At 47.1% G+C, this 21,505-nt stretch overlaps 1 protein-coding gene across 1 annotated transcript in view; it reads right to left on the bottom strand.

The window, feature by feature from the left end:
- Positions 1 to 21,490, bottom strand: part of Fam227a (family with sequence similarity 227 member A) — a 54,414-nt gene extending 32,924 nt beyond the window's left edge. The window contains exons 1-4 of the mRNA XM_015997836.3: positions 21,280 to 21,490; positions 11,906 to 12,125; positions 7,910 to 7,992; positions 341 to 410 (exon numbers count right to left, since the gene is read on the bottom strand). Of these exons, the coding sequence (XP_015853322.1) occupies positions 341 to 410; positions 7,910 to 7,992; positions 11,906 to 12,047 (295 nt within the window). The 5' untranslated portion in view covers positions 12,048 to 12,125; positions 21,280 to 21,490. The remainder of the gene's footprint in view (positions 1 to 340; positions 411 to 7,909; positions 7,993 to 11,905; positions 12,126 to 21,279) is intronic.
- Positions 21,491 to 21,505: the final 15 nt, after the last annotated feature.

Consider the following 21,505-nt stretch of genomic DNA (forward strand, 5'->3'; position numbering starts at 1 on the left):
CCTGGTACGGTGTGCCACCTAGCAGATAGTCAGTCCCACGTGATCCCATCCCTCCCTCCTCCCTTGTCCAATGTCCATTTTGATGGAAGGCTACTACAGAAGAGGACAAAAAACTATCTTCAGGTAGAACTCTGGACTCCTACTCAATTGCATTTCAAAGATTTAAAAACCAAAACCTGGGGTCCACTTCAGTGGCAGAGCGTGTGCTTGGCATGTACAGGCTCTGGGATCCATGCCTAGCACCACAAAACAAAAAGGCTAAAAAGAATCTAAACTTTAAAAGAAAATCAAAAATCAAACCCCACAAAAACACTTTTCAGGCTGAGAAAGGATTTTTTGCCTTTGTCTCCCGGGCTGCCGTGAGTTTTCTCTTTTAAAGACTTCTTCTCCAACTCATATTCCTCAATTGCCTTCAAAAACCAGAAGAAGAAGAAAAAAAAGGGGGGGAGGGCGTTAGAGACTGAGGTACTGCCAGGGAAGAGGTCAGGGGTCAGGCATAGGGGTTTTCCCTTACTGGCATCCAAAAGCCTGAAACAGAGAATGGAGCCAAGTACCTCTTCTCTTCCCCTGGGTGGTAGGGACCTTGGCCATCGGTGTCACTGACAGGTGCCACTGGACCTTGCATTATGCTGTTCTCCTGGCCCCACTTCTGAGGAGCACAGGATGCAGACAGGGCTCTGACTGTAACCCACAGGCACACACGTGCAGTCTTTCTATAAGAAGGTAATAATGATACCTACCTTCCATGGTCCCTCGACGGACCTGAGAGAAAATATCCAGCGCGCTTTCACAACAGCACAGAGCTGTGGAACAGGTGCTTACTGGGGACTAACACTGTTTTCAGTCAGTGTACCCCGGACCTCTCACCGAGCCCACTGGATCTCTGGTGCTGCCCACCCTCACCTCAGAGAAAGAAGGGAAAGTGACGGTTGGTGGCCCTCACGAGGCACGCCTGGCCCGTGAGGGGCTAGCTGGGCTTGGGTAGAGTTGTCTGTGGGAATGCTGGCTGTGTCTCCCGGGACACAGGGTTCTGGGATGGGAGAAGTGACCTCACAGTCAGGTCGGGCACATAAAGGTAACAGTAGACAGACAGACCTACGCAGACTCCCTTCATGTGCACTCACAGACATACACGGCCCCTGCTGTCACCAGGTGTCCCTCTAAGCCCCTCTAAGTCCCTAACTGGGCATGTGTTTCAACTCATCTGATCCCTGTGAGTGCCCTCAGGCAGGTGGATAGTGTCAGGCCTTTTACCGGATGTTGAGGGTCATTTTCTTCCAGTCAGAATTCAAGAGAAGAGTCTGGCAGGACTTTTAGACCAGCAGTCTGACTGGAAAGGTCACACCTAGTGTGCCCTCCCCACATGAATATGTCCATGCACAGAATCATTCCAGGGAGAGTGTCCACGTTCTCTACTGCTATTCACAACTGAATTCCAATCCCAGCTCAGAGGTGGGCCGGGAACTGAAGCTAGTGGTCCCCTCCTCATTCATAAAGAATGGCTTCGCTTGTATGAAAAGAAAATGGGGCCGGCAAGATGGCTCAGCATATAAAGGTGACTGTCACGGAGCCTGATGACCTTAGTTGGTTCCTGGGACCCACAGGATGGAAGGAGAGAACTGACTCCCACAAGCCGTCCTCTGGCCTCCGTATGTGTGCCATGGCAAGCACGCATGTTCGTTCGTTCTCTCTCTCTCTCTCTCTCTCTCTCTCTCTCTCTCTCTCTCTCTCTCTCTCTCTCTCACTTAATTTTTTTTTTCCGGAGCTGAGGGCCGAACCCACGGCCTTGGGCTTGCTAGGCAAGCGCTCTACCACTGAGCTCTAATTCCCAACCCCTCATTTAGTTTTTTAAAGGGAATTTGACTATATTTATTCCACTGAAAACTTTTACTTCTAGGACTGTATTCTGCAGACATATGCAAATGAGCCCTGTGGTGATTTTTTTCTTTTTTTTTTTTTTGGTCAACTTGACACAAACTAGAGACATCTGGGAAGAGGGACCTCATCAGATTGGCCTGTGGGTATCTGTGTGGAATATTTTCCTGACTAATGGCTGATGTGGGCAGTGGCACCCCTGGGCAGGGGGTTCTGGGTTGTATAAGAAAGCAAACCGAGGGGCTGGAGAGATGGCTCAGTGCTTTAGAGAACTTGTTGCTCTTTCAGAGGACCCAGGTTCAATTCCCAGCAACTACATGGAGGCTCACAACCCTCCATAATTCCAGTTCCAGGGGATCCAATGTCTTTTCTGGCCTCTGATGGCACCAGGCACACATGGTACACATGCATACATGCAGGCAAACAGTCATACATAGAAAATAAAATAAATCTAAAAGGAAGGAAGCCAGGCAGCTGAGTGAGCCATGAAAAGCAAGCCAGTAGGCAGCTCTAGTTCTTGCCTCCAGGATCCTGCCTTGACTTCCCTCAGTGACAGACTGTAGGCTGTGAGAGAACAAACCCTTCTCTATGTTCACTACGCTCTAATGTTCACTGTGCTCTAATGTTCACTATGCTCTAATGTTCACTGTGCTCTAATGTTCACTGTGCTCTAATGTTCACTGTGCTCTAATGTTCACTATGCTCTAATGTTCACTGTGCTCTGATGTTCACTATGCTCTAATGTTCACTGTGCTCTAATGTTCACTACGCTCTAATGTTCACTGTGCTCTAATGTTCACTGTGCTCTAATGTTCACTGCTCTAATGTTCACTATGCTCTAATGTTCACTATGCTCTAATGTTCACTATGCTCTAATGTTCACTGTGCTCTAATGTTCACTGCTCTAATGTTCACTGTGCTCTAATGTTCACTATGCTCTAATGTTCACTATGCTCTAATGTTCACTGTGCTCTAATGTTCACTGCTCTAATGTTCACTGTGCTCTAATGTTCACTATGCTCTAATGTTCACTGTGCTCTAATGTTCACTATACTCTAATGTTCACTGTGCTCTAATGTTCACTATACTCTAATGTTCACTGTGCTCTAATGTTCACTATGCTCTAATGTTCACTGTGCTCTAATGTTCACTATGGTCGAATGTTCACTATGGTCGAATGTTCACTATGGTCGAATGTTCACTATGGTCGAATGTTCACTATGGTCGAATGTTCACTATGGTCGAATGTTCACTATGCTCAAAGAGGGGCTGCAGAGAAGGCTCAGCAGTTAAGAGTCCTTCCAGAGGACCGAGTTTCGATCCCAGCAGCTCCCAGCTGCCTCTAACTCCAGCTCCAGAGTCCCAAGTCTTCTTCTAGCCTCCTTGGGCACCTGCACACACACATAAATAAAAATATTTTAGGGGATAAAGAGATGGCTCAGTGGTTAAGAGCACTGACTGCTCTTCCAGAGGATTCAGGTTCAATTCCCAGCACCCACATGGCAGCTCACAACTGTCTGTAACTCCAGTTCCAGAGGATCTGGCACCCTCACACAGACAATATGCAGGCAAAACATCAACGCACATAAACTAAATAAATAAATAATTTTAAAAATATTTTAAAATACCATTGAGATACTTATCATTAGAAAATAAATTGGTTATGCTATATACAATATTTGGAATACTATGAAGCCAATAGTACTGACTAAAAAAAGTCCCCAAGAAGGTATTTATTCTAAAAATAAATAAATAAATGAATAAATCAGTAAAAACAAAAGCAGGCTGTAAGAGAGTATTTACAGCATGTTCCTGCTTATATATATATTTTTAACAGACAGAAAAAAATAATAACCCAAAGGAATGTAGTACCTGTGAAAATAATAACCTATAAAAGTTCTGGAAGAATCCATGGCATAGGAATAGCAATGGCTATCTCAAGGGAGGAAAGTTGTCAAGAAAAGAGTAGCTTTCACTTTTCACTTATAGACAGTCTGAATATTATGGAACAGCATATATTAATTGGCTAGTTAAAATTTTTAAAATATGAACCAGGTGTGTTGATACACGCCTTTGATCCCAGCACTCGGGAGGAGAAGCGGGTGGATCTCTGTGAGTTTGAGGCCAGCCTGATCTACACAGTTCCAGGACAGCCAGGGCTACACAGAGAAACCGGTCTTGAAAAAAACAAAAAACAAACAAACAAAAAAACAAACCCCCCCCCCCAAAAAAAAAAATAGTGAAACAGGCAAAGACAACATGTGCAGGAATCCTGGGGAGCAACTGGGACAATGGCCAACAGAAGAGCCCCTGCACTGACCAGCAAGCCATGGGTCTGTGTTTCTCTGTATGTTTGAGAATTTTGGAAGGGCTTTAGATTTAAGCAGGGCGTTGGTGACGCACGCCTTTAATCCCAGCACTGGGGAGGCAGAGGCAGGCGGATCTCGGTGAGTTCGAGGCCAGCCTGGTCTATAAAGTGAGTTCCAGGAAAGGTGCAAAACTACACAGAGAAACCCTGTCTCGAAAAACCAAAAATAAAATAAAATAAATGGGGTTGGGGATTTAGCAAGCGTAAGGCCCTGGGTTCGGTCCTCAGCTCTGGAAAAAAAATAAAGTCTTAAAAAAAAAAAAAAAGATTTAAAGGTAAAAATGAAACCAAATTAATCTGCAGACTTCTGGTTTCCAGGCTGTCAAGTAAGGGACCCACAGTCACCACTCTGCCCTTGTAAGTCTGAACATGCTGAAACATCAACAGCTCTTCTCAGAATGTGGGAACTGCAGCCACGGAGCAGGTGGCTGCCCCAAACTGAAAAGGTGGGCAGAGACAGATGATCAACTCACTGAAGCAGGATCCCAGAGGCAGCAACTCTGGGGTGCCACTCGAGACCCTACTCCATTACTGATGCGCTGCCGGGAGCTCAGCATGGGTGAACAGAGGTGGGAACCGCAGGAGTCACGAAAACCAAGTGGAGACGGGCGGCCGTCCTAAATATAAATGTAAAACTCTAAAACCATAGCGGGTAAAGTCAGAGCTCCCAAATGGTCCTGGGATGGACAATGACTTTCGACATGACTCCAAAGACCAAGGATGAAGTGAAAAGTCATTAACATTTTTAACATCTGTTCTTCCAAAGACACTGTCAAAACAATGAATTGAAAAGCCTCAGATTGGGGTAAATTATCTGCAAAAGGCACATCCAACAAAAGGTTTCTCCAAGTTGGGCAGGGGAGGCGCACGCTCTTGAAGGCAGAGGTAGATGGATCTCTGAGTCCAAGGCCAGCCTGGTCTACAGCAAGAGTTCCAGGACAGCCAGGGCTACACAGAGAAACCCTGTCTGGAAAAACCAAAAAGAAGGAGAAGAAGATACAGAGATGGTGAACAAGCAATGAAAAGATGCCACATAGCCCGTGTGGTCGAATCAACACGTGAAACACTACCACACACCCATAGGAACAGCCAAGTTCAGAACACTGGTACCACCAGATGCTGGTGGGGATTCCGAGCACAGGAACCCCAGACCTCACCGGTGGAAGGGCAACACCTTGGAAGCGGCTTTGATATTGTGCTCTTTGGGATTTACCCAAAAGGCCTGAAAACTCACAGGGCCACAAAAGCTTGCACAGGGATGCCAGGCTTTATTCTTAGTTACCAGAGCACAGGAGCGGCCAATATGCCCCGAGGAGGGGAGTGGACCAACCAACTGTGGTACATTCAGATAATGGGAGTCCTAGCAGATGCTGAAAGGGAACGGACTGCCCATGGGAGCCCAAGGAAGAACCTTCAATACACATCCTAAGCCAAGCCTCGGAAGCCGCACTGCATGATTCCAACGTCATGGCTTTCCTTAGGAGTGAAACCACACAGACAGTAGTGAGTGGCAGCCAGAGGTTAGGAGGTAAAGGGAGACCCAGGGCAGAGTGCAGTAGCTGAGGCAGTGAAGCGATTCTGCGTGGCACGGCAGAGACAGACATCATGTGCATTGTTCAGACTCAGCATGCACATCAGGAGGGAAGCCTGAGATAAACTCGGAGGTTGGCGGTCACGCCGTGTCAGGGTGGCTCTGTGAACTGTAACTGAGGTATGGAGAGAGAGGTTGATGGGGCAGGTTATACATGTGTGGGGGTTGGGCATATGGTATACATTTCAATGTGAACTTAAAACTTCTCTTAAGAAGCAGTCTGGCAAATGGATGGAACTAGAAAAAACCATCCTGAGTGAGGTAACCCAAACCCAGAAAGACAGTCATGGTATGTACTCACTCATAAGTGGATTCTAGATATAAAATAAAGAACAATCAGACCACAACCCATAGAACCATGGAGGCTATATATATAGCATGGAGGTCCCTAGGACGACTGTGGCTTATAATAAATTTAGGTTTTACTCAATGATTGGGGAAAAAAATAGCCAAATGAATGGAAACACATGAACTATGAACCAAAGGCTGAGGGGCCCCCAGCTGGATCAGGCCCTCTGAATAGGTGAGACAGTTGATTGGCTTGATCTGTTTGGGAGGCAACTAGGCAGTGGGACCGAGTCCTGTGCTCATTGCATGAGTTGGCTGTTTGAAACCTGGAGCTTATGCAGAGACACTTGGCTCAGTCTGGGAGGAGGGGACTGGACCTGCCTGGACTGAGTCTATCAGGTTGATCGCAGTCCTCGGGGGAGGATTTGCCCTGGAGGAGGTGGGAATGGGAGGTGGACTGGGGGGAAGGGGAGGGTGTGGGAGGGGGGAGAACAGGGGAACCCGTGGCTGATATGTAGAACTGAATGGTATTGTAAAATAAAATAAAAGGAAAAAATTATTTTCTCTAAAAAAAAAAAAATAATAATAATAATTATCAAAAAAAAGAAAGAAAGAAAGAGAGAGAGAGAGAGAGAGAGAGAGAGAAAGAAAGAAAGAAAGAAAGAAAGAAAGAAAGAAAGAAAGAAAGAAAGAAAGAAAGAAAGAAAGAAAGAAAGAAAATGACCCCTAAAGGGAGAAGTACTAATGGGAGGGGTAGCCTTGTTGGAGTAGGTGTGGTTTTGTTGGAGGAAGAGCTTTGAGGTCTCATATAGGCTCAAGCCATGCCGAGTGAGTCAGTCCACTTCCTGTTGCTTTTTGATCAAGATGTAGCCAGCACTATGTCTTCCTGTACACCACCATGCTCCTCACCAGGATGATAATGGACTGAACCTCTGAAACTGTAAGCCACCACCTCAATTAAATGTTTTCCTTTGTAAGAAAAAAAAAAAAAAAAAAGAAGAAGCAGACTGGGTTAGCCGGGTGGCGGCGGTGGTGGTGCACGCCTTTAGTCCCAGCACTTGGGAGGCAGAGACAGGCGGATCTCTGTGAGTTCGAGGCCAACCTGGGCTACAGAGTGAGTTCCAGGACAGGCACCAAAGCTACACGGAGAAACCCTGTCTCGGGAAAAAAAAAAAGAAGCAGCAGCAGCAGCCTGGGCTAGAGAGATGGCTCAGAGGTTAAGAGCACTGGAGGCTCTTCCAGAGGACCCGGGTTCAATTCCCAGCACCCATATGGCAGCTCTCAACTGTCTGTAACTCCAGTTCCAGGGCATCTGACACCTTCACACCAATGCACATAAAATAAAGTTAAAAAAATATTTTTAAAAAAATAAAAAAAAAAAGAGAAGAAGAAGAAGAAGCAGCAGCAGCAGCCGCCACCCCCGCTGCAGCCTGCTGGAGCTGGAGAGATGGCTAAGCAGTTAAGAGCACTTGCTGTTCTTTCAGAGGACCTGAGCTCAGTACCCATACTTCACATTGGCTCAGAACCACCTGTAACCCCAGCTCCAGGGGATCCAGTGCCCTCTCCTGGCCTCCAAAAGCACCCACGCACAGGTGGCATACAGAGACACACACACACATTTTTTTTTTAAGTTCGCTAATTTTTAAAAAGTGAACTTTGAAATCTCAGCTGAACAAACATGCCTTGGGAGATATGCAGGGCCCTCAGGGCAACGCCTTGATGACCCTTCCTGGGGCCCTTTGTTCCTAAAGGCCTTTGCCTCAGCTCCGGCATCTGCTTTAACTCACCGAAGTGCTGGTCAACAGGCTGGAGTCCAGGTCTATTTCAGTAATCCTCTGGTTCACATGGCTCATGGAGCCAACAATGCATGCTGGGAGGAAGCTGCTAAGGAAACTCTCCAGGAGGCAGTCGCACACAGCAGAAGGGTCTCGGCCAGGAGGGTGGTCCAGGCTGCACCATCTCTGACTCATTCATGACTCTGCCAATATTCATGACTTCATCTTGTTTAAGTGAGTCGCTTTTATAAATGAAAATAGACGGACTGGTATGAGCACTCATCTCCGTAATCCCAGCACTTTGGAGGCTGAGGCAGGAGGACGGCCTTGAGTTTGAGGCCAGCCTGGTCTACAGAGTGATCTCTGGGCTAGCCTAGAGTGTACAGTCTGTCAAAAATAAAAACAAGAAGAGAAAAAAGCAAGCACACAAACAAAGACAAGAAAAAGGAAGAGAAAGAGGAGGCAGAGGTGGAAGCAAGTTCCCTGTGTTAGTCACCTTGGGAAGTACAAACCAAGGAAAGGGCATCCACACTGCCTCAGCCTCTCTGGTAGAGTCTTGGGGGGCGTTCCTTCTGGGTATTGTTTGTTTCAGGGGTTTTTGTTCTGTTTTGTTTTTGTTTTTGGAGCCGAGGATCAACCCCAGGGCCTTGCGCTTGCTAGGCAAGCGCTCTACCACTGAGCTAAATCCCCATCCCCTTGTTTCAGGTTTTGACAGGGGAAGACAGGATGTCTATGTAGTAATCCTCCTGCCTCAGGCATGTGCCCCTGCACCAGCTTGCCTTCTAGTGCTTTGTGCAAGCAGAGCTGCAGTGTCAGTGGTGCCTGGTTCACCTCCATGATGTCTCTTCCACAAGAACTTGCCTGATGGCTGGATAATGTTTACAATATCGTTTCAGTAACACCACACGAGCCACTCAGAACACATACTTTAGTGCTGGGCTGTTGCTCTATAAGCCACTTACAGCCTCTCACGACGATAAAAAATGCTGTGGTGAGTGAGCATGGCCACGGGGAAGTTTCGCATTTTGGACTATTTCTTTTCTTTCTTTCTTTCTTTTATTATTATTTTTTTAAAAGATGTTTTGTCACGACTCTGAGATACCACCTTACACCTGTTAGAATGGCTAAGATCAAAAACACCAATGACAACCAATGTTGGAGAGGATGTGGAGCAAAGGGAACACTCCTCCACTGTTGGTGGGAATGTAAACTTGTACAACCACTATGGAAATCAGTATGGCGGTTTCTCAGAAAATTAGGAATCAAACTACCTCAAGACCCAGCCATCCCACTCTTGGGCATATACCCAAAGAATGCTGATACATACCATAAAGATACATGCTCAGCTATGTTCATAGCAGCACTATTTGTAATAGCCAGAACCTGGAAACAACCTAGATGCCCATCAACGGAAGAATGGATGAAAAAAATGTGGTACATATACACAATGGAGTACTACTCAGCAGAGAAAAACAATGAAAGCATGAAATTTGCAGGCAAATGGATGGAACTAGAAAAAATCATCCTGAGTGAGGTAACCCAAACCCAGAAAGACAGTTATGGTATGTACTCACTCATTGGTGGATTCTAGATATAAAATGAACAATCAGACCACAACCCATAGAACCATAGAGGCTATATATATAGCATGGAGGTCCCTAGGACGACTGTGGCATATAATAAATTTCAGTTTTACTCAATTATTGAAAAAAAAATAGCCAAATGAATGGAAACACATGAACTATGAACCAAAGACTGAGGGGCTCCCAGCTGGATCAGGCCCTCTGAATAGGTGAGACAGTTGATTGGCTTGATCAGTTTGGGAGGCATCTAGGCAGTGGGACCAAGTCCTGTGCTCATTCCATGAGTTGGCTGTTTGAAACCAGGAACTTATGCAGGGACACTTGGCTCAGTCTGAGAGGAAGGGACTGGACCTCCCTGGACTGAGTTTACCAAGTCGATCACAGTCCTCGGGGGAGGACTTGTCCTGGAGGAGGTGGGAATGGAGGGTGGGCTGGGGGTAAGGGGAGGGCGTGGGAGGGGGGAGAATAGGGGAACCCATGGCTGATATGTAGAACTGAATGGTATTGTAAAATAAAAAATATATATCACAAAAAAAAAAAAAAAAAAAAAAAAAAAAAAAAAAAAAAAAAAAAAAAAAGATGTTTTGTCGGGCAGTGGTGGCGCACACCTTTAATCCCAGAACTTGGGAGGGAGAGGCAGGCGGATCTCTGTGAGTTAGAGGCCAGCCTGGGCTACAGAGTGAGTTTCAGGACAGGCTCCAAAACTACACGGAGAAACCGTCTGGGGGAAGGAAATGTTTTAATTTTGTACATATATGTTTGTGTTTGAATGCCAGTGCCTGTGGATCCCCTGGGGTGACAGATACAGGTGGCGGGAACAGCTTGATGTGGGCGCTGGTAACGGAACTGAACTATCAAGCACTTTTGACAGCGGAGGCATCTCTCCAGCCCCTGGGATATTTCTTTAAGAGAGATTTTCAGGTGTGGGATGACGGGGCCACAGGGCACCTGCTGTCATCAGCTCGCAGGGGAACCTCTCTTTGAATCTGATCGGTCCTACCCTATCTGTTACCTTTCACCTTTACATTTCACATCTTAGCCTCAGGGTCTCCCAGGATGTGGCCTCTGTAAGCCTCATAATCCTGCCGCTCCACTCCTTCTCCATGAAGCAGGCTCATTCTCCCTTCCATTACCCTCAAGTGTTCTTCCCGTGGGGAAGGCACTTGGTAAGCCAAGACACCAAGAGGGACATGTGACGCAGACTGGGCCAAGTTGAGTGTGGGATTAAGAAGGGCATTAGAAGGAGACCCAAGAAGGTAAGACTCAATCGAGAGAGTCAGATGGGCTCACTCTAGCTGCTCTCCTGACAAGGGCTTGGGAGAGGAATGTGGAAAGGGAGAGGCAGAGTGGAAGCTGCAGTTTGCCTGGTAGCAGCAAGGCCTGGGGTTATTTATAACTTGAGAGGCCTGTTTGCTGGATGGACTGAGATGGGGTTTTCTGATGCAGGGACACAGTTCAGTGGAGAGATGAGGTTCAGTGAAGGTGGGACCAGGGAGAGAGCAGGGGTAGATAGAGCCTGGGGGATGCCAGAGGGGCAGGGCAGACTGAGCCTGAGTAGGAGGGCGAGCAGGTGAGGAGAGGTGAGGTCAACCAGAGGAAATGAACAATCTGGGTGGTGAGCTCACCTCTCTGGGGACAGAGGGCTAGCTCCTGACTTCCTAGTTGCTGTCGATTATATTCACAGCCCTAATTCTTAGAAAGGCAGAAGTAAGGGGAGCCAATCAAAAACTTTTTCCCTCTTTCAACAGATACAACCTGGGCATCTGTCTTTTGAGTTCCTTCTGCTTAAAAAATAAACCTCAGAGGGGCTGGAGAGATGGCTCAGCGGTTAGGAGCACTGGCTGCTCTTCCAGAGGACCTGAGTTCAATTCCCAGCACCCATATGGCAGCTCACAACTGTCTATAACAACTCCTGTTCCTGGGGATTCAATACTCTCACACAGACATACATGCAGGCAGAACACCAATGTACATAAAATACAAATAAATAAATGCTTAAAAATAAATAAATAAATAAATAAATAAACAAACAAATAAACCTCAGCCAGGAAGTGGTAGCACACACCTTTATCCCAGCACTTGGGATGTAGAGGCAGGAGGATCTAAGTTCAAGGCCAGCCTGGTCTACAAAGTGAGTTCCAGGACAGCCGTGGCTATTACACAGAGAAACCCTGTCTCGAAAAACCAAACGTGTGTGTGTGTGTGTGTGTGTGTGTGTGTGTGTGCGCGCGCCCGCTCGCGCACGTATTAAACCTCAAGTTGAACAACCCTTCAAAACATCACATTCCTTTAGAGGCGACACAGGACCATGGTATGTAGCGTGGGCTAACAGGTAACATATATGAGCCTACGCACTCATCACAGCACAGGTAAGGCTCAGTTAGAGGTACGTGGTCTGACTGTGGGTGACAACATGGAAGGATACTGGGTGGATTGTCTTGCAGCTGCTTCCTCAAAGCATTCTCCAGCACTTTCCTCGAATTGGCAGACACCACCAGGCGCTCGTCCAACGGGATCATTGGCAAGGCGGTGATATTGATGACGTCCATTCTCTTGACAAAATCCATTTTCCAATTTTTTGTGAACTGGCAGACAAAAAGTCTCCTCTCTTTTCCCACTCCAACCTTGTTCTTTATTCAGTCAGCCTGGGATAAAAGATGGCATAAAACCACCTTAGAAAAGGAAAGCAGAGACCCACACAACAGCCACGCTGAGCAGGGACGACAAGGCGGGTAACACACAAGTAATCGGGAAGAAAGGCTTTTGTTCGGGAAGTCCTTTTTTTTTTTTTCTTTTCTAAAGTGATACAAAATATTTATTCAAAGTTATCTGTTTTATGCAGTTGTCCTCCCCCTCAGTAGCCTTGCTATAACCATCTCCTTTACATCCGCCTTGTAGTCGCCATTTTTTAAACAATATGCATAAGTGACGCACGCGTGGAATGACACTGAGATGACACTGGAGAGCTCTTCGGTCACTTGTCACCCTATTTTTAGAGGCAGGGTCTTCTATTCAGTCCGAAGCTCACCTTCTAGCTAGTCTGACTGGCCAAAGAGCTCCTGGGTTCCACTGTCTCTGCCCCCAAATGCTAGGGCCACAGGCACTGGAGGCCATGTATGGCTTTTTTATTTTATTTTATTTTATTTTATTTTATTTTATTTTATTTTATTTTATTTTTTGACACACAGCCACCACTGCGTGGCCCATGTATAGCTTTTTTTTTTTTTAAGGATCTACTTTATTTTGTATAAATGAGTATTTTCTTGCATGTATGTCTGTGTAGCAATTGAGTGTTGGTCCCTGTGGAGGCATCAGGAACAGGAACCCCTGGAACTGGAGCTACAGGTGGTTATGAACCACCATGTGAAAGATGTAGTTTCCATGGTGGAAGCATAGCTTAAAAATACAACATGGAGGGGCTGGAGAGATGGTGCAGCAGTTGACTGCTCTTCCAAAGGACCCGGGTTCAATTCCCAGCTCACAACTGCCTGTAATTCCAGTTCCAGGGGATCTAACACTCTCACATAGACATACATGCAGGCAAAACACCAATGTATATAAAATAAAAAAAAAATCACTTAAAAAGTTAAAACTATATATAACATGGAAAGCCCAGGGTTACTTATAACCTGTGTTATAACTGCGGTTATTTGTTGGATGGGGTCTGAAGTCCTCAGAGACAGGGTTGTGATACAGGGATACAGTTCAACAACAAGATGAGAACTGATGAAGACAGGACCAGGTAGAGCCTGGGGGATGCCAGAAGGGCAGACTGAGTCTGCACAGGAGGGCTAACCAGTGAGGAGAGGTGAAGTCCTCTGTGAGAACGGTGATTGCTCTTATACACCCAGTCTGCCAAATTCATATTTTACAATCTACCCTGAATATCAAGACTGCAAGAACAGCACATTTCCTATATACAAATATCTTACAGCTATACCTAAAAACATAAAGAAAAAAAAAACACATATATTTGGTTAAGAGCTAAGATACCAGAACGCAAAATCAAACAAAATATCCAAATTTGACAGCATTAATTTAACACAATGATGCTTCAGCAGTCACTGTGTCACTGAAAACAAGTGTATGAGCACAGTGCCGAGTCCCCAATGGCTGGGAGTACAAACTGCTAAGCAGACACACCAGTGTCTCCTCCCCTCTGTACCCCCACAATGCCAGTTCCCACGATAGACTGCTCCACATGGTCAGGTGCGGTGGTGAACCCCTTTAACCCCAGCACGAGAGAGGCAGAGGCGGGTGGATCTTTGAGTTTAAGGCCAGTCTGGGCTATAGAGTAAGTAAGTTCCAGGACCACCAGGGATACACAGAGAAACCCTGTCTTTAAAGTGGGTGGGGTGGGAGATGGTTCAGAGGCATAGGACACTTGCTGCCAAGTCTGATGACCAGAGTTTGATTCCCCAAAACCTTGATCCCAAATGGTGGAAACAAAGAACTCATTCCCTCACCCCCTGACATATATGCTGTGGTACACTTACTTCCTCCATTCCAATAGATAAATAAACCAATAAATGTAATGCATTCAAGGGAAAAGAATGTGCCAGCAGCATGCTGTGCAAGCCAGTATAAAGAAGGTCTGTTCCACACAGATTGTAAGCCCAGTGCCACTTTGAGATCTTTGGCAGCTCACACACGATCACGCCGGTATGATAATGAGTATTCAGAGACAGGTAATGCCTGGGGGGCACTCACCAACCTAAGACAGAGCGCCTGTGTGGCCTGGGCAGGCATCTCCATGGCGGGTAAGGTGACCTGCTGACGTCCCACGCAACCTAAATCAGAAGCTCATTTATTAGTAAAAGGGGGACAGGTCCCTGGCCCCCGTTTTGGGTAACTGTTGCCTTGCTTGCTGACCTTGACCTTGATATCCTCCCTGTGCTAATTCCCTCCCGGGTTTCACCCTCCTGAATGTCTGTGTTTCCTGCATAATGCGTGTTAACAGCTTAGATGCAAGACTGTAAAACATTGCAAACTTCTGCCTCCTGGGTTCTCCCATTGTGCTGTAAGCCTGTATTTAAGACCTCCTCCCTCCTTCAATAAATGGCATTGGGGGGAAGATAAGTGAATGGGCTGGAGAGATGGCTCAGAGGTTAAGAGCAATGGCTGTTCTTCCAGAGGTCCTGAGTTCAATTCCCAGCAACCACATGGTGGCTCACAACCATCTGTAATGAGATCTGGCACCCTCTTCTGTATACATAATAAATAAATAAATTAAAAAAAAAAGGCCTGTTCCATGTTCTCACTTAGTCCCCTCAACTACTCAGCCTCCACTGCCCAGTTCCCGAGCCATTTCCAAAAGGGGGAGGGAAGGGGGAGGGGGAGGGGGAAAGGAGACAGTAAAAAGGGGAGGGAGGAGTAAAAATCAACAGCTGTGGTGGCCACATCATCACCTTCCCTGAGCAGTGGCAGTATGGTGTTGCCTAAATTGATGAATCCTATTTGTAAAGTCCTAGCTGGGGAGGACAGGTGACCACAGGCTTGGACAAGGAACGCCATCAAGGCAATGGATGTAAAACAGGTAGTATCAAAGCACTACAAAAAGTCTTCTTGTTCCTCCAAGCAGTCAACTGCAGTAGCAAAATATCCCAAGACAAACAAAGCCCTTAAAACACAGATACTCTTTTTTTTTTTGGAGCTGAGGATCAAACCCAGGGTCTTGCGCTTGCTAGGCAAGCACTCTACCACTGAGCGAAATCCCCAACCCCCACAAATATTATTCTTAAACAATTGTCCAAGCCACCAGGCAGGGGCTGGCAATGACTCAGTAGGAAAAGGTGACCTGCCCTTGATTCCTAGGATTCACAGGGTACGCGGAGAGACCTGACTCCCACAGTTGTTCTTGGCCTTTATATGTGCACTGTGGCGTACACACACCCAATCACAATGACTAAAGAAATCTACATTAAAATAAAAAATAAAAACTGAACCAACAGCAGAGGGCTGGGAAAACGGCTCAGGGCCTTTGTGTCTGAGCAACTAGGTTGGACGGATAACACCCATGATTTGATGCCCTCTTCCGGCCTCCTCTCAATCTGCATGTGCCCACACATACCTAAAAATAAAATCAGTCTTTCAGACAACTAAGCATGGGGCTGGAGAGATGGTTCACAGGTTAAGAGCACTGGCTGTTCCTCCAGAGGTCCCGAGTTCAACTCCCCACAACCATCTGTAATTCAATCTGGTGCCCTCTTCTGGCATGTAGGCAGGACACTGTATAAATAATAATTAAATAAATCTTTGGGAAAACAAATCTTGGGGCTGGAGAGATGGCTCAGTGGTTAAGAGCACTGGCTGCTCTCCCAAAGGACCTGGGTTCAACTCCCAGCACCCACACGGCAGCTCACAACTGTCTGTAACTCCAGTTCCAGGGATCTGACACCCATATAGACAAATGTGCAGGCAGAATACCAATGTACACAAATAAAAATAAGTAATTTTTTTAAAAGGTCACACAGGACTAAAGTTCTCATGAGTTCAAGCTGTGTAGAATCCCAAGGCCGAGCTGAAAATGGCAAAAACATGTTTTCCCATAGAGGCATTAACTTGAATAACACCAGCAAGCAATAATGAGGAACCTGAAATAAACGATCCACTGCTCCCGGGAGGAGCACAAAAAAGCGTTCCAAGAACAGTTCTGTTTGGAAGAAACGGAGGTGACAAGCCTCATCTTGTTTTCTTGGAGTGTTCTCTCAAGCTCTCAGAAGTCTCCTCCCCCGGTTCCATGTCTGGACCATGTTCTAACATAAGTGCACAGCACCAAGACTGGCTTTATTTCCATGGATTTGGGGTTCTGGACTTTTGGGGGTTCCAGACTCGGGTCCTCATGACTGCACAGTAAGCACTCTGCCCACTAGGCTGACTCCCCAGCCACCCCACCTCCATGGCAGGTGTGTAACCCAGAGCTTCAGACACGCTAAACAAGCTCCCTACCACTGGGCTCCAGCCTCAGTCGGGTACTTTTTTCGAGATAGGATCTCTCTGTGTGGCTCTGGCTATCCTGAAATTTGCTGTAGACCAGGCTGGCCTCGAACTCACAGAGACCTGCCTGCCTCTGCCTCCTGAATGCCAAGATTAAAGGCGTGAACCACCACTGCCTGGCTTTGTACTTACTTTTTTAACTTGAGGACGCCTGTCCTTCTCCACACCCATGATAGAAACTTTTAGCTTTTTTTTGTTTTGTTTTAAACTTGTGAGTGCTCATGCATATGAGTTCACATGCTCCAGTGTGTGTGTGTAGGTCAAAAGACCATGTGTGGGAGACACGTCTCTTTCCACTGAGTAGGCTCCAGAGACCAAACCTGAGTCATCAATCTTGGCTGCACATTATCTGCAGAGCCATATGACAGCCCTGACTTAGTTTTCAGAGGCAGAGACAGGATCTCTGTGAATTCTTGACCGGCATGGTCTACAGAGTGAGTTGCAGGATAGCCAAAGCTACATAGAGAAACCCTGTCATGCGACTACTTGGCAAGTCAGCATATGACACCAAGTCTCTTTGCCTTTCTGGGCCTCAGTTGTAGAGATGCTTTGGAGTAGGTGTGTTACAAGGAGCCCACCAGAAAGGACCACTCAGACACAGTTTACAGCCAATTGAATGTCTTTATTCCAGCCAGTTGGGACCACACCCAGGCATTCAAGGACCTAGGTGTGGCCCCGAGTGTCCAGAACATGGAGTTTTTAAAGGCAGAATCCTGGCATCTCGCCCAGCAGCTGTAGGGGGCTTTTCAGAAGTAAGCAATTTTAATAGAAGCTAGGGTAGGCAGTTAGTTCGAGGGAGTTCCGAACAGGCAGACAATTTAACAGATGCTAAATTAGCTAGGACATCCCAACCTTGGGTTCCAAAAACAGGACTGGGTAATTTTCCACGAGATGCTCTATCAAGGAGATCAAATTCTAGCTAAACCTGAAATGGCTTCAGCAAGAATACGAGATGGAGGAACCTCGGCACTGTCTCGCCCTGTCACATGTGACCCCAGGACTCTTTGCACCTCTTGAAAGTTGTAATCGCAGGACAATAGTCCTCAGCACAAGCCGTCCAGGGCTTTTTGTATCCTCAGAAAACTGCACCACTCCTTGTCCCGAGCTTTAGGATGCTCTGGCCTGTCTCCTGGGCCCAGCCCTCTGCCATCTATCTCCCTCCATATCCAGAGACCTGGGGATAATGAAGCCAGAGTCTTAGATCTTGTCCTCAAGCAGCTCATACAGAATGAGAGGAGGGAGCTAAGGTCATGGGGAAACTAACTAACCTGGGTCTCCTTTACCACACTCCTTCCTGCACCCCATTGCCCCAATTCAGTCTTCCTCTCCACTCTTCTCCCCAGCCATGCATCCCAGAGGCCTGGCCCGTGGACCTCTCCCTCGTTCCCTATCATGCTATAGATACCTTTATCAGTGGGGCAGGGATACACGTACCCATGGTGCGCATGTGGAGATCGGAAGACAACCTCATGGAGTCAGCTCCCCTTCCGCCTGGGCTCCAGGGGTAGCATTCAGGTCATCAGGCTTGTGCGATGAGCACTGCACCTGCTGAACCAGGCCGTGCCATGCTCTTGATGCCCCCATCTATGTCTCTGCACATGAGGTCCCATCTGTGGACTTGTCCCCAGGTGTCACATCATCTTTAGAAAGACCTGGAATTATCCCAGGCCACCAGAACCACCATGACTCTTTTAACTGCTCTGTGGGAGGCATGGAGGTCCTTGTGCTCACAGATCAGCACTAGGGGAAACCAGGAAGGTTAAACACACAGGGCTGCAGGGCAGCAGTGGTGCACATCTTTAATCCCAGCACTCAAATGGCAGAGCCAGGTGGATCTCTGTGAGTTCGAGACCAGCCTGGTCTACAGAGTGAGTTCCAGGACAGGCACCAAAACTACACAGAGAAACCCTGTCTCGAAAAACCAAGAAACAAACAAACCAACAAAAACAAAACAGGGCTGTCTCTTCAAAGGGAGAGATGTACCACCCGTTTTCCTACCCAGAAGGCACTGACACAGTTAACAGCCTGGTGACCATTTCTGGTGACTATCTGTGTGGCCAGGCCACGCGGATCCGCAGACCCTTATCTTGAGCCGTCTGTCTACAGCGCTGTCCTCCAAACCTTCTCACGCTTGTTTATCTTGAACTTTTTTCTCCGTTTTCTTTAGAACCCATCTTTCTGGAAGATGGCACTTTAACTTTACAAGCAGTGTTGATGCAGTCCCAGCTTAAGCTTTAGTTGTGCACATGGGATTGAGTTAATTATCACCAGGAAACTTTTCACTAATTGTGCTTAAACATGCTCAGGGTCAGATTCTCAAAGTTCGAATTAACACCAGCTACTGAGTCCTGTTGAATGGAACTACCTTCTTTTTTTTTTTTTTTTTCTTTTTCTTTTTTTTTTTTTTTTTTTTTTTTTTGAGACAGGGTTTCTCTGTGTAGCTTTGTGCCTTTCCTGGAACTCAGTCTGTAGTCCAGGCTGGCCTCGAACTCACAGAGATCCGCCTGGCTCTGCCTCCCGAGTGCTGGGATTAAAGGCGTGGAACTACCTTCTTATCTCCCTCCGATCATGATTCCACTGGCCTGGTGGCTGCAGGGATCCCTCCACAACACCCCATCTCCCTGCCCAAGCCCACTGGATGGAAGGAAAGACGGACCCAGGCCCAGGTTGGTCCTGTTTCTTGCCCTCTGCTCCTAGTCTTTAGCCTCACAGGCCAAACAGGGAGAGGTAAGAGGAGGCAGGTGCATTTGAAGGCTTCTCGTTGTCCTCCTACCCATTCCCCAGAATGGCTGGAAAATTACACTCTGTTCTCTGAGAAGCTGGGCTCAGATGACTCTGTCGGAAGCTTCCAGCTTTAGCCTAACGCTATTACTCATGCCTAATGTGAGAATTGAGTAGCATGTTTCTAAAGAGGGATGTTTAAAATACTCACACTGCTCCAGGATGAATCCTTCCTCACACCATTTAAGGACACGTGTGCTCAGGAGCAGAGTCAGTTTTTACTGTCGCTGCTTGAAGAGGAGTTGGGGGGGGGGGCAGCTTCATTGAAAGTTGAGCTATGCCCAGTACGGTGCCAGGTGCTGGGGGTGGACGAGTGGGAGGTGAGGAACCTTTCCCCTCGGGGCATTCTGGCAGCTGGGATTTGAGTATCTCCACTTAAAGTTAACATTCGATAGCATGTAAAAATGCAGACCGTGGAGTCAGACTTGGGTTTGCTGTCAACTCTCAGCCACTCAATGACTATTTACTAAGGACCTCCCACAGAGCATCGAGTGTGCTCCAACTGGGCATAAGACGGTGAGCTAAGCCAGACTGGATCCATGAACCCCGTAGTGGGGCTGACATCGGGGTAGACTTGCAAAATTAAAATAAGTGCAAAACTATCCATTTATAAAAGTTACGCATGTAACGAATTAAAACCCACTACTGCTTCCCAAAGAGGCTCACAGGGCGGAGATGAGATGACGTGGTGTGGTTTGTTCAGTTTATTTTGAGACAGGGTCTCAATGTGTAGCCCTGGCTGGCCCGGCACTTCCTATGTAGACCAGGTTGGCCTCCAACGGACAGAGATCCGCCTGCCTCTGCCTCTCAAGTGCTGCGACAGTTTGTTTGGACTAGTTACAGAGGTGACGGCGCTGAAGAAGTGCGGGAGGAGACTGGCTAAAGGGGAGAGGAGAGAACAAGGCTGGAGGGAGGCTCCATGGACGCTGCCCATCCCAGCCGCCACTAGCCACACACGAAACAAAGGTCTGGAATTTAGTCAGTGGGACTGAAGAAGGTCCATTTTATTTTAAAATTAAAAACCAAAGCAAGGTAAATTTTAAAATACTTATCTTTAAGGATATTTTGGACAAACCGAGTTAAATGAAACAGCAGTCGAGTTAATTTAATCTGCTTCGATTTTACTTTTAACAGCGTAGGGTCAGGTGCGGTAGCACTCGCCTTTAATCGCAGCACTCTGGAGACAGAGGTAGGGGGATTTCTGTGAGTTGGAGACCAGACCGGTCAGAACTACATGGTGAGCCCCAATCTCAAAACCCAAATCTAAAAAACAAAACAAAAACAAACAAACAAACAAAAAAAGTGTATCGGATGAAGCCAGGCTTGGTGTATGTCTACTCCCAGCACTGAGAGGCTGAGACAGGATGAGTTGAGAACCCCAGGGCAGTCTGAGCTACCCAGTGAGACCGTATCTCAAAATAAATAAATAAATAAATAAATAAATAAATAAATAAATAAATAAATAAACACCCAAACAACAACAACAACAACAACAAAACCCGAAAGGTGCTTTTAGGTATAGCTCATCGGGAAAGCATGAGATCAGCGTGCACAAGGATCACTCAGGGTTCAACATCAAAAAGCTGCTAGAATGATCGCAAGTTACGAAGGTGGTCTGCTTTACGTTTCTGTTGACCAGTGAGTGCTAGGCTAGAGATGGTTAATTCTGAACGTAAATTTTCACTCTCTTGAAATGCAGTGTGGCAAAGGTGGAGGAAAACTGCTTGGAGACCGCTTGGTTCTGTCCCTTTCGGCTGGGATGACACCTAATGTACCCACTAGGCCGCCAGGAAACCATCTCCAGGATGGCCTGTTTCTTCATTTACCAAACAGAGCACAATACACGCCGTTAGGACTTGAGGAATTTTGGAGGGGATTCTCCAGTCCTCCGCCCCTTGTTCACTGGGCGACCTTCCTGGACCTCAGTTTCCCTTGCTCGTGGGCATGAGGAGGCGGCAGGCCGGGCAGGAGCCAGTTTGCTGCTTGGCAAGGAGTGGTCCTCTGTCTGTTCGTCTGTCTTACCTGAAAGTTTCGGCGGAATCGCAAAGCCTCAGGGCGGGTTCCACCACGGGTCCCTCCGGGGACCCGACCAAGCTCCGGATGGCCGCCGGCACCCGCGGCCCCAAACCACCGGGAAGGGGCGCGCTTTGCTTTGTGGCCGGGGCGGGGGAGCCTGAGACCAGGCCATTTTGCTACTGTGAGTCCAGTCTGGGTCACTACACACTCCTTTCCCACAACAATGCAGCCA

Source organism: Peromyscus maniculatus, chromosome 20, assembly GCF_049852395.1.
Source record: "Peromyscus maniculatus bairdii isolate BWxNUB_F1_BW_parent chromosome 20, HU_Pman_BW_mat_3.1, whole genome shotgun sequence".
NCBI classification, from domain to species: Eukaryota; Metazoa; Chordata; class Mammalia; order Rodentia; family Cricetidae; genus Peromyscus; species Peromyscus maniculatus.